This window comes from Prionailurus bengalensis, chromosome B3 (assembly GCF_016509475.1).
Source record: "Prionailurus bengalensis isolate Pbe53 chromosome B3, Fcat_Pben_1.1_paternal_pri, whole genome shotgun sequence".
Lineage (NCBI taxonomy): Eukaryota > Metazoa > Chordata > Mammalia > Carnivora > Felidae > Prionailurus > Prionailurus bengalensis.
The window spans coordinates 136,659,982-136,672,723 of record NC_057355.1 but is presented as its reverse complement, the minus strand read 5'-3'; the positions used below and the strand labels follow the sequence as shown (position 1 = coordinate 136,672,723).

Here is a 12,742-nt window from a genome sequence, read left to right as displayed (position 1 = left end):
GCAAGCATGTGCGTGGGTCCCCACCTTTACCTGCAATGCCTCTAGCAGGTGGCTATCTGTCCACTTCTAAAACAGGCCCCATGTGTGGCCCTGAAGTCTGCCTTCATACATACCACTCTGCAGTTTCCTCCAATTTAGGCTTTTAAGTCACAGATGAGGGAACCGAGACCCAGAGAAGCCAGATGACCTGCGCAAGGTGACCTTGGGAGGTGATAACAGTGGGGGCATAGGTTTCTTGAGTCCTGGGCCCTTACTCTTCCCTCTGCACTAGGCTGCTTCCCGGAGTGTTGGGATGCGGGGGGGGGGGGGGGGGGGGGAGGGGCGGGTGTTGGGGTAGTTCAGTGCCTTCAGGTCATAACCCAGAACGTGAATTCAGTGGCCAGGGTTATAGATCCAGCAGGGCAAAGCATAAAAGGCTTTCATTCATCCATGTGTCTCTAGTACTCTGCACGGTGATCTGAGTGCTGTGAATGATGTGCAGTTGGTTGAATGAATGACCTTTTACGTGAAGACAGTAATATGACTTCATGTGTATGTGGGAATCTTGGTGTCTCCTGAATGGCATGCTCTTGTGGCAGTGTAGACCTGGTTCAAAAGAGTGGTGCTGGCACGGATAGTTGCTGTTGTCGAGCCTGCAAGCCCTTCGGCGAGGCCGAGGCTGTAGGAGAGCGGATCTGGGCACGGTCCCTGGCCTGTAGGCATCTCTGGATACACCTTCTTTAAGGACACTTCCCAGGGGCGCCTGGGTGGCTCAGTCGGTTGAGTGTCCGCCTCGTGATTTTGGCACAGGTCCTTATCCCAAGGTCATGGGACTGAGCTCCGAGTCGGACTCTGTGCTGAGCATGGAGGCTGCTTGAGATTTTCTCTCTCTCTCCCTCTTCCCCTCTCTCCTGCTCACACACACTCTCTCTTAAATTAAAAAAAAAAAAAAAAAAAAAAGACCCTTCTCAGCCTGCCTTCATGGTCCCTGTGGGTGTCAGATGTGGGCTTGCCGTCATCAGCTTGGGGGCTTGTTCTGTATAAGCCGGGAGGTGGGCTAGCCACTGAGCTGAATGCTGACAGTCGCCTCCTGCAGGGGGAAGAGGAAGGTGGCTTCTCTTCTGTGTTTACATCTGTGGGATGGGTGTGCAGGGAGGAGGGGATGAGAGCGTGTCCGCCCCAGGAAGTTCGTGGATGTGAGGATGGGAAGAAGGGCTCCTCACAAGCATGTACTGGCCACCCCTCAGGGACAGAAAAAATTTTTAGACATTCAAAGAAAAAGACACAAATGAACCCATAACCAGATACTTTGGTGGGAAACACAAGGGGGGGAGCCGATTTCAGAGGAGGAGGAGATATAAATCTCTGGCTTTGTGTTGAGAGCTCTTAAAAATGATTACTAGGAACCAAAATAGGTTCACTGAAAAAAAAAGTGGTGGTGGGGGGGGAGTAATTCCAAATGGAGCTTTCTTTTTTGTTGATAAGGCTTACTTGAAAAGAAGCATTGTGGCTTTGTTTCTTGGCCTTTGCTGACCTCGCAGACGGATCTGGTAGACTGGGCGGGCAGGGGGATGAATTAAGCTGGTGTATTCATTCCCTGGGGTGGCCTTGACAAAGTACCACAAACTGGGTGGCTTAAAACACGGGAGTTTGTTTTTTTCCCTCTCACAGTTAAGGAGGCTAGAAGTCTGAAGTCAAGGTGTCTGTGGGGTTGGTTCCTTCTGGAGGCACCAAGAGAGAATCTGCACCCCGCGTTTCTCCTACTTTCTGGCAGTGGCCAGTAGTCCTTGGCCAGCCTTGCCTTGTAGCTGCACGACTTCAGTCACTGTCTCTCTTGTCTGATGGTCTTCTCCCTGTGTGCCTTTCTGTCCAAATTGTCCTCATCTTAAAGACACCAGTCAATGGATTAGGGGCCATCCTAATCCCGTATGGTCTCATTTTAGCTTGATTCCATCTGTAAAGACACTATTTCCAAATAAGGTCACACTCCCAAGCACCAGGGCTTAGTAGGACTTGAACAGATCTGTGGAGGAGAACACAATGCAGCTGACAATAACAACAGCTGGCGAATGGCCTCCCTTACACCCAGCCTTTTCTCGGAGCCCCTCTCTCGTTACTCCAGCACTCCATGTTTTTATCCTTAGAAACACGCAGTGTTTTGGGGCCAGAGGGATGGTCTCATTTACTGTGTCTGTCTGATGTGCTGCTCTGGCCCGCTGCTATGGCATGGCTTGTGTAGTCACGGAGGTGACAAGGGGCAGGGCCGGGATCCTTGTTTCCCTTTCCTGGAAATATTTTGCTCAGTTTCATGTTGAATTCTGTTAGAGTTTCTTGTTCCCCATGTGCATTAGCGTCATTTCTCCCAAGGAGACCGTAACTTCCTTAAAGGCCGGTTTGGCCATAGTTTGCTTGCATGCCCAGAGTCTAACCCTGAAGCTAGTAGGTACTGACGAAGCATGTTGTCGGGAGCACTTGAGGCAAGGTGGCTGCCCCGTGGTGTGTTGGTCAACAAGCCTTCACGCAGACCTTCTACTGAATGCCGGCGTTCCGCTCTCGCTGGCCCTGCCTCAGAATCCTTATCAGAGCGGGGTGCCGGGCCACTCTCCTTGAGTGCAGTCCACACACGAAGCAGATCTAGTTTCAGGTGAGGCTTTATCCAGGGGCCAGACGAGCTGATCAGGACCTGGTTGTGCTCCTTTTTCTCAGCTCTGTTTTTCTCCCTTTGGGCCCCATTTCTGAGCTTTGGCTTCGTCCGGCCTTGCCTTCGCATCTCAGGGTGACTGCTCCCAGCTGCACAGTCTCTGTGCTTCCTCTTCTCCCCAGTGTGGAAGACGATGGTCTTGTCCCAGCATTCCTAGTGAGAGCTCCGAGCCTGCCTCTGATTGGATCGACTCTGGTCACATGTTCTGTCCTGAACCAGTGGCCAGGGTGGAATATGCTGATTGGTCTGACCAATGTCATGTGATCTCGGTGTGGCTGAGTGCGTGGGGGCAGCTTCCCCAGACTGTGTGGACCCCCAGACGGAAGTCAGGGCTGGTGGAGGGAGGGGGAAGGGAGGGATGGATGAGGGAAGGGCACGTGGGATGGCATCTTAGGGAAGCCTCATGTCAGCGTCAGTCCCCCACCTCCAACCAGAAGAGATGTGTTTTCCTTTCAGGAATACATCGATGCGCACCCTGAGACCATTGTCCTGGACCCCCTTCCTGCCATCAGGACCCTGCTTGACCGCTCCAAGTCCTATGAACTCATCCGGAAGATCGAGGCCTACATGAAAGGTATGGACACATGTGGCTTGGTGCCTGTGGCAGGTGGCAGTCACAGGGAGGCCACTGCATGGGGTGGGAGGCGGGCGGGGGAGTGTCTGATCTTTTTAGGCCCTTTGGGACAGGTAGCAGTTGAATTCCGTGGGGGCACACATTCTTGGGAGGGCCCTTTTCTCTCCTGTGACCAGCAGAGTTAGGAAAGAAAAGCCCCAGGGTGCTCATTGGGAGACAGAGTGGCTGCAACCACTTCAAGACGGTTTTGTTTTGTTGTCTTAAACCCACAGAGTGGCAATGAAGTGTCCCGATAACACAGTGGTTAGAGAGCAGGAGTGTGTGTAGAATAGCTGAGCAGCGGGCGGGGAAGGGGAGTTATGTAACCGGGCAAAGGAGACAAACAGAAATTGAAGGGCCTTTAATCAAACACATGGAGATGTGTAATGTGGCGGCTGGACCTCGTGGGGTACGCTCTGTTCTGGAGGGCAGGCGCCTCCCGCTTAGCTGCGGGAGCTTTTCCTGCCAGCCACATCCTCTTGTCCTTGAGGACTCATTCTCCCCACCTCCCTGGGCTGGGCAGCCCCAGAGAAGTGGGACTGCCTTCCTGAGGTGTTTATTTATGTGAGAAGGGCTTTTTTGGAAAGATTCGTGTTAACAGTGACTTAGTTCTCTTTGCCTGGTCCCAGCATTCCCTGCTGAGAGTTCTGGTTTAATTTTAAGGAAAAGTGCTTTGCCTGTGTCCTGGGCCTGTATGAAGATTCATCGTATAGCCCCCGTTCCTGCCATCCAGATCATGAGTGTGGCCTGTCTGGGCTGCCTTGAACCCGGAACCCTAGTGACTTGGTCCGTCGTTGTTTTGTGTGATGGTGGAACCGGTGGGGACTTGGGCTTTGCCGGACCAGAGGCAGCCTGTCTGCAAGGTTATGCCTTCTTACATTCCTTCTTCCAGTGCTCATGAAGGTGGCCTTGGTCATTCTGTTTTGTAGACAGTAGTGGAGACTGAGAGCTTAGCAGATGGACTGACATCACACAGCCTGTGGGTCGCAGAGCCAGCATCCAGTCCGGTCTCTCCAACTCGGGCTCCTAGCTCCTAGCCCTTAAGCTTAACTTACATGTTCATGGCCAGAGGGCCCTGGATCTGACAAGCACCTTGTATGGAGCAGTCATGGACCTTGGCCAGGAGAGTTGGAACGTGCCCTGTGGAAGAGCTGGGTGTTGGACGTGGCTGTCCTGGAGGGGGTCTCGAGGCCTGTTTCCCTGGGTGTCTGGCATTTAGCAGGTGGCATAGAGCATGGGCTTCCTGGGTGGCCCCCAAATGCCAGGCTCTCTCAGCATGCCAGCATCCGTCTTCCCTTGGGCCTGGAATGGCCAGTGATGATGTCAATTTCCCTTCCCTTTGCATCGTTTCCCTGGGTCCCACTAGAACCCTCCGATGAAAAGGAAGATCCATAGGGACATTGTGGCTAAACTTTGCTTCTGGAAATCCTCCTCTTCTCAGGAGTTGTGGGCATTGGATATCAACTGTGTGAAGGGACAGGAGATGACTCCAGTCCTGATGAGAAGGCCCAATTAGCAGGAGGAGTTGAGGTCAGCAGCCATGTCTTGTGTCAAGTCCATGAGAAGAGTGAGGTGTTCTAATGGGATCAGGGAGGTCACCACTGAGATGGCTTTTTCAGAGCAAAGAACACAGGCTTTGGGGGGAGACAGACTGAGGTTGTATCTGAATCTGGGCTCTTGTTGCCATGTGGCCTTGACCAAGTCCTTTGACCTAGCTCTGCTTGTTTTCTGTAAGATGTTGGTAATAAGTGGTTTATCCACAGGGTCTGGGGTTGAGCTAATTGGGATGACATCTGATGAGCACTTAGCATGGGTCCTGGCTCATGGTGTCACCGGGAATGGCAGCTGTTGGCACAGCTCCCGTTACCCTAGCAGGGGCTGGAGCGTCTGGACTGGATCTTGGAGTCTCTCTCAGTGTTCATGCCTAGAGAATCAGGGCTGGGGTCAAGGGTGAGCCTGGGCCTGGACTGTGAGTGTGCACAAGAAGCAGGGCCGTCCCTGGTGGGCGAGACTGAGGGGACAGCCTGGGCCTCCCAGATCAGGCTGTTGTGTGAGCAGAGTGGGAGAGGGCCGCAGCGTGGGGGGCTTGTGTGTGGCCTGCAGACCGCTGGGTCGGTGTGGGGGACTTGGAATGCCTTGTGCAGTTGGGGACCTCGCTCATGAGCAGCCACTGAAAGGGTGTGAGCTGGTGAGTGAAGGGTTCGAATATACCTGCGATCAGTGTAGGTGTGGCCCGGGGACAGGTTCTGATGGGCATTACCTATATGCTGTTGTAAGGGTGCCCCACACCGAGCCATAGGTGCGAGGGCCCGGTGACCGACCCCCAGTGGGGAGGGAATCAGACCCCATGCTGCCGGGTCCGAGAAACCTCAAACTCAGGTGTCATCAGCTCGGGAGCTGCCTGCAGGGTTGGGGGGTGGGGAAGCCCCCTCCATGGCCAGCAAGAACGTGTTGACCAAACCCTCCAGGCAGGCTTGGTCCTAGGCCAGCAGGAATTGTTTTGTGGGTGGGCCATGACCGCTGCGCCCTGGATTTTCCTTATCGTGCACACCGAGCTGGGCTGGCATTCTTCCAGGAGGGTGGGCAGAAGCTGGGATTTCCTGGAGCCTTTTCCTGCCCCCATCCCCCCACGGCTGTTCTTGTGGAAGCACTGCGGGCTCCCACCTTCCATCCTCCCGGAGTGGGGGCTCCTCCTCCCTGCAGATGCAGAGAACCTTCTCTGGGAGGCACATCCCCGGCACTCCTCCGCCCCACTCCTGCTATTCCTGGAGGCAGCCTGTTAAGCGTACTGTAAATGGCCGTGATTACCCTGTAAGCTCCTCAGGCAATTAGAGCAGTCCAAGTGACACTTTCTGCGTGGGAAGAAGGGGCTGGGTGGAGACCTCCTTGAGGTGTCCTGTCCTTCAGCTGAGGTGGCTCTCTCTGCCTCGGAGAGCCTGGGCTGCTGCAGGGACAGACCCGGGGAGGCTGCTAGGGGAGGTGACCAGGGCTGCCTGCTCAGTGAGGGTGGGTGTGGCACAGTGGGGGGGGGGGGCGGGGAGTGGAGGGGTCCACGCCCAGGCAGGCCTTCTGTCTCAACGTTCAGCGTCAGCTGTGCAGACAGGGGAGGCCTGCTGTCTGGAGCCCCTGGCTCCCCGTCAGACTTCCTGGGTGCCATCTCGGTTCCATGCTCCCAGACCTCACCCTCTTCTAATCCAGAGCCTGGAGGGGAGGTGGGGTCCTTTCTCTGCCTCAGACGGCTAACATTTGCCCATTTGGTTAGTGCTAGGGTTGCCGTAGCAACAGAGACCGGAAGTAACGGTGGCTTAAATCAGATGGGACTTCGTTTCCATGTCATGGAAAAGCCCAGAGGGAGAACCCAGACTTCTTCCAGCTGATTGTTCTGTGATGTGGGCCTCCTGGTCCACAGTGGTGCTGCTGAGACTCCAGCCGTCACATCCAAGATCTAGACATAAGGGTGGGGAGGCGCTAAGGAAAAGGAAGCAAGGGGAAACAGCCTTAGTTATCTTTAAGGAAAGGCCCTGGAAGCCACACCACGATGCTCTGTGCACGGCCAGGACTGAGTCCCAAACTGAGCTGCAAGGGAGTCGGGGAATGTGCTTTCTGTTCTGGGCAGCCATGTGCCCAGCTACAATGTGCGAGCTTTGTCACTGTGGAAGAAGAGGGAGAACAGATTTGAGGGACAGTTAGTCCATCTGAGACTTCCTTCCTTCCTTCCTTCCTTCCTTCCTTCCTTCCTTCCTTCCTTCCTTCCTTCCGGGAAGTGGGTTGCTACATGGGGAATCCATGGGTGAATGATTCTTGGAATGACAGTTTCTCCTCCAGGTAGCCAGAGGCTATGGCCTCAGCCTGTGACCTTAGCAGTAAGCTCCTTCCACACAGCAGCTCAAAGCAGTGTCAGGTCACTAGGCTTGCAGAGTGAGCCACCCCAGAGCGTTTGGGCCACAGGTTTCTCTAATAGATGACTGTTTCTGGGCAGGGTCACACCCACACCCCTTAGCCAGAGGCAGCAGATGGCACTAACCTGGATCCAATTCAAACCAAGTGCAGGAACCTCCCAGAAATGAAACATTGCCTGGTGCAGGCTTGGGGACGGGGAGGGAGTGAGGGGAGGGAGGCTGGGGCAGTAAGTCGTGATTGCCCAGCACGTGTCTGCAGGCCTTTTCTCTCCCTGCCACCTGTGTGCCGCCCAGGGCCAAGATTTTGAGATGGAAACCCCGAGGCCCAGGCCTGGCTCTGCCACCCCAGCTGAGCAATTCTGGGCAAGGCTCTGGCTGGCTCCTGAACTGGCCAACGCGATACGAGAGCAAGCTGGGCTGTGATTGGATGACACAGGCTTGTCTTCTTGACCTCGGGAGTCAGGGGTGGGGTGGGGGCAGTGGCTGATGGAGGGTATCGGGACAGAGGGCTCAGGAGACCCTTCAGAGCTGATGACAGCTGTGGGTGATGGGTGACGTGCTCCGGAGGTGACAGATGGCCATCGGGATGCCAGGCCTCCCTGGAGAGGGAGGTGCACACCACGGATGGAGCAATTCTGCCTGTGGTTTTATGGGAAATTAATCAGGGCTCCTCTTGGAGGCCATTGGGAAGCTGGATTGAAAATGGAGTCATCTAGATGGCAAGTGAAGAGAAAGGAACATTCCTCAGAGCCTGGAGGAATAATTCCCCACAGAGTCTCGGTTGGGCGAGGGTGGCCAGTGGGGGAGGGGTGTGGTGGAGCTGGGGGGCGCACAGGGCTGTGGGTGTGAAAGAAGAGGCCAGGGAAGGGGCTTGGGGTCAAGGCTTGGGGCTCCGATCTGCCTGTGCTCCCTGCCTTGTGGCCTGAGGAGGTCGCTTTCCTCTCTGAGCTTCCTCTGTCGGGGCTTGGGTGGGCACTGAGGCAGCACTTCCTGCAGACCAGGCACCGTTTGAAGCAACTTTAGCTAATTTAACCCTCGCAGTGACCCTATGAGAAAGGTTTGACACTGAAGTGCGTGGGCTTGTCAGTTCAGGCCACAGAACTACTTTGGGGGGCAGAGCTGGGATCTGAACCGAGCGCCATCCGTCTGTGCTCTCAGCTGCTGGTCCCTGAAACCCTGGGTGTACTGCTTGCTCCTCCCACGCCATCCCCGACACGGACCGACAACCCGTCCCTGACACGGACTGACTGAGGCAGAGGCCTGGATGGACACAGAGAGGGGCTCTGCTGGGACTGCCAGCTGGTGGCACTCTTGGGTGCCCTCTGCTGTTCAGGAGGTGACACCGACCCCAGAAGGTCCCTGGGGTCCACTCCACCGAGAAATGAGCAGCTCTGCTTGAAACGGTCACTGAGGCTCTGTGCCCCAGAGTTCCGGAGGAAACAGGAGTCCTGTCTGTTCGGTTTGGGAGCAGCCACATACGGTGGTGGAAAAGAACAGACTTTGGTCCCGACAGACTGGGCTCAGCTCCCCTCGTTGGGCCTGCGCAGTCACTGGTTCCCTCTGAGTCGTTTGCTCATCTGTACCGAGGGGTTGCCTTCACCTCCCTGGGGGCCGGTGTGCAGCGGGTCGGGCCCTGTTCGTTGCAGCGAGTGCGGGTGGCCCAGAGTTGGGTGTCCCATGCCGTCGGCTCCCTCTCCTTGGTCCTGCTGGGCGCCCAGGTTCTAGGCGGGAGGCATGTGGCAGAAACTGGTAGTGGGTGGCGGGGCCTGGAGTAGAGGACAAGGAGGACAGGAGTGAGCGCACCCCAAGGACTGTCAGTCCCGAGTCAGCCAGCTTCCAGCCTGATTTTGTGCAGGAGGCTGGGGTTTTGAAACAGCCTGCCAAATAAACACTCCATACGCATTGAGTGGGCTTCACAGGAGGCCTTACGGTGCCTGCCTGCCTGTGTCTCCCTTGGGTGTCAGCCAGCCTGACCCACAGCGCTGAGGCCAAGGGGACAGAGCACCAGGCCGGGCCCGGGCAAACTCCCGGAGCAGGTGGCTGTGCAAATGGCACAGCCTCTACAAGCTTGGGTGGTGGTGGGGGCTTTGGGTGGGTGCTTGGCTCCTGGTTTCCCTCCTGGACTTGGGGGCATGTGGGAGAAACACTGTCCTCATTTTTCATGTCGGCTGCTTCCCGTGACCCAGGTAGAGACCCCGTGTTCAGATCGAGGCAGAGGGTCGCCAGAGCAGGATGGTGGGTAGAGCACCATCTGTGGGCCCGGCCGAGGTAGGCACCTTCCCAGCATTAGGTGGGGCCTGGGCCTGAACCTAGTGGCATTTTGGCGGTGCCCTGGTGAGCCTCCCTTTGTTACCTGCCAAGAGGAGGTAGATGCTGAGGATAGTACTGAGGACCATGCCTGGCCCTGGGCGGGCAGCTCCTCCTCTCCTCGTGGTGAATCCTCTCAGCAATGAGAAAGTGGAGGCTGAGAGAGGGGAGGGTTTCAGAAGTCTTCACGTCGAGCCCTGTGCCGACTCTAAAACCAAGCCTCCTTCCTACACCAGATGCATTTTGCAGCTGATTCTCTGAACCCCACCCATCTCCGTGCCCTCTGCTCGCCCTGGGTGGGGTCTGCTCCTGTCCTTGGCTCCGGGGTCAGAGGCCACACCTGCCGTGCGTGCGGGCCTGGGGCCAGGGTTCACCTCTGCTGCTGTCTGGGCATCGGGCCATGCAGGGACTCTGTGTCTCTCTCTTCTCCACCCACCTGCCTGCCGGCTCATCCTCAGCCCTCAGAGGTCCCCTTCTGAAGTGAGGCCCTGTATCACCCACAGGAATCCTGAGGGTGTTGGCCCTGCCAGACGGGCTCACAGTGGAGACCGCAGAGCCCAGAGCATGGGAGGACTTCCCACAGGCTCACGTCTGCTCACTGCTTGTCCCCGCCTGCCCCCCACAGGCCTAGGCCTGCTCATTCTCCTCCCGCCCCAGAGCTGTTTCCTTTGTGTCTCCCCACCCTGGCCTACCTGCAGCGGGGAGATGACAGGTACCTTGGGGAATGCACAGACCCCAGCCTGCTCTTCAGCAGCCTCCATCTTGACACATTCTGCGTTCCAGAAGGCTGAGGGCTGTGCCCGGAGGGCAGCGGCCCTTGTTCCCTGGGGAAACAGACTCAGCTTCTGCCTCAAAGCTCTCAAGGTCCAGGCCTCCTAGTGCCGGGGCCCAGGGGCTGGTCTTACTGGGTCAGGGACGTGGAGATGCAGTGACTCCCTTTGGGGGGAGGGTGCAGGTGTCCCCTCACTTCTTGTTTTCTGCAGTTATACCGGAAGCCAGAGTCCCAGAGCTGGTATGGTCTGACCGAATGACAGCAGACCAGCACCCAGCTCCTCACCTTGCCTTTCCGCTGCCATGGCGGCCTGATAGGGGTGCCCCCTCCATGCTGGCGCTGACCACCTCTCTTTGGCAGTCCTCTGCCAAATTCCTCACTCCCTCTGCCATAGTCTAGGACACAGGACTGGAGGTTACAAGGAGAGATTCCGGGAGTGGAGTGGGCTCTCATGGTGGCTGGTTTGCAGCCTCCCAAGGAGACTCAGGTCCGTTCTTGGAAAGAACTTTCCTGTTTGTGCCCTCAGAGCTTCTCACTGGACCTTCCAAGCCTTTGGGACTATAGCAGCCAGGCAGGGGCAGCCCCTTCCCCCACGGGTGCCTCCCTCCAGCTCCATCTAGCCCAGTATCTCTGGATGAGATACCAGGCTTCTTGCTCGTGTGCTGGCACACAGACCCCACTGTCTCCTCCTGACCCTGTCTTCTCCTGACCCCGAGACACACCCCTCCACCCCTCCTGACTGACCCCACCAGGCTCTGATGGCTCCTCCAGGCCGGTCCTTTCTTCCCTGAATATGCAGGGCTTCCCCCCAGGGCCAGTTGGTGAGCCAGATGCTGTTTGTCTTTGAGACCCTGGCTCCCTTTTCTGGAGTTTCTTTCCCCTTGTTGTGATGACCAACCCCTGCAGACTTGAGACTCCCAGGAACCTGCCCCACACCCCCCATCACACTCAGAGTCTCCCAGCACCCACAATAAGAAATCTCAACGTCTTTTCCCTGGAACATAGTAGGGCAGACCGATACTCAAAACATACTTGTTGGTCACGTTGATCAGAAAGTATCAGATACTAGTCATTTACACTTTAGTGTGAATTTAAGGTCCACTTTGTGTCTTTCCAGCTGAAAGAGATCTTGAGCTCTCAGTGCCTCCAAAGCTGCTCTTCTCTATATCTTTAAGATGAGGAAAGGGGCCCAGAGAAGTTGTAGGACTGAGCCAGCACCACTCGGTGCTCTTTCCATGGGTCTCACACCTCTGTAGCACTCTCCTCAGAAGCATCACGAGTCAGACTGCCTGGGTTCAGATGCTGTCTTTACATTAGCTGTGTGCATTCAGGCAAGTTATTTAACTGTCCCGAGCCTGAGTTTTCCTATCTGTAAAATGGGCATAATCATAGTAGCACCTTCCTCATAGGGTGGTTGTGAGAATGAAACATGATTATGCATTTAAGGCTTACTCAATAGACAGTAATTCTGGGTGACACTGCATTGTGGTTTCAGACCACACCATGTGTGTTGTGACCCTGCCAATCTTGAGTTCTTTCTCTTCTGTTTAGCACTAGATTTGTGCTGGTGAGCTGGATTGCGGGCCTTCCGACCCCCACGAGACCAGGCCCCTCCAGGGCAGTGCTCCCCTCTGCTTCCATCCTCCCCGAACACCCAGCCCCATGTTTGTCAATGCATCGCCTGGGTTTATTTCCCCCAAACAAGAATTTTCAGGGTGACCCCTCATGTAGCACACTCAAGGCTTTTGTCCTGTTTCCATTGCCTTTTTTTTTTTATCAGTTATTACAGTTTTATGGTTAAGTTCACATTATACAGTTTATAGTGTAATTTTTTTATTTTTAAGCAATTTTAGATTTACCAAAAAAGTTGCGAAAAATGGTACACTAAGTTTCCTTATGCCCTTCCACAGCTGTGGCTTGTGTCAACATTCATGTGACTGTGATACAGTTCTCTAAGCCCGGGAATTCACATCAGTAGCAATGCCATTGATTAACAGTTTCACCAGCTTTCTCACCGCTGCCCTTCTCCTGGTCGTTCTTGTCTGTGGTCTCCTCCCATCTGGGGCAGGGCTTCAGGCTGTTTGTCTTTCGTGACCCGGGCAGTTTGGAAGAGCCCTGCCCATTTATTTTGCCAGCCTCACTTTGGGTTCATCAGATGTTTTCCAGTGTTAACGGGATTCGGTTGACATTCTGCATTTGGGGCAGGACCGCCACACCAGCAATGCTGTGCCCTCCTTTGCACATCCTGTCTATCAGGAGGGCATGACGTTCTGTGTGTTCTATCTGGTTAACTGATCATTTGGTCGGGAGTGCTGTGTGTCACGTTTCTCTACTGTTCGTTTCTATTTTTCTCTGTAATTAGCAGTTATCTTATAACTTTGCAGACACCCTGTTTCTCGTCATACTTTTCCTGCTATTTTAGAACCATTGATGGTTCTTGATGACAAGTGTTGCTACTGTGGTACTTGCCA

At 55.3% G+C, this 12,742-nt stretch overlaps 1 protein-coding gene across 4 annotated transcripts in view; it reads left to right on the top strand.

Annotated features, from left to right (window-relative positions):
- Window positions 1-12,742, top strand: part of ITPK1 (inositol-tetrakisphosphate 1-kinase) — a 180,431-nt gene that overhangs the window by 128,374 nt on the left and 39,315 nt on the right. For all 4 annotated transcript variants that reach the window (XM_043556882.1, XM_043556883.1, XM_043556885.1 and 1 more), the window contains one exon: window positions 3,137-3,254. In XM_043556882.1, coding sequence (XP_043412817.1) covers window positions 3,137-3,254 — 118 coding nt within the window. The remainder of the gene's footprint in view (window positions 1-3,136; window positions 3,255-12,742) is intronic.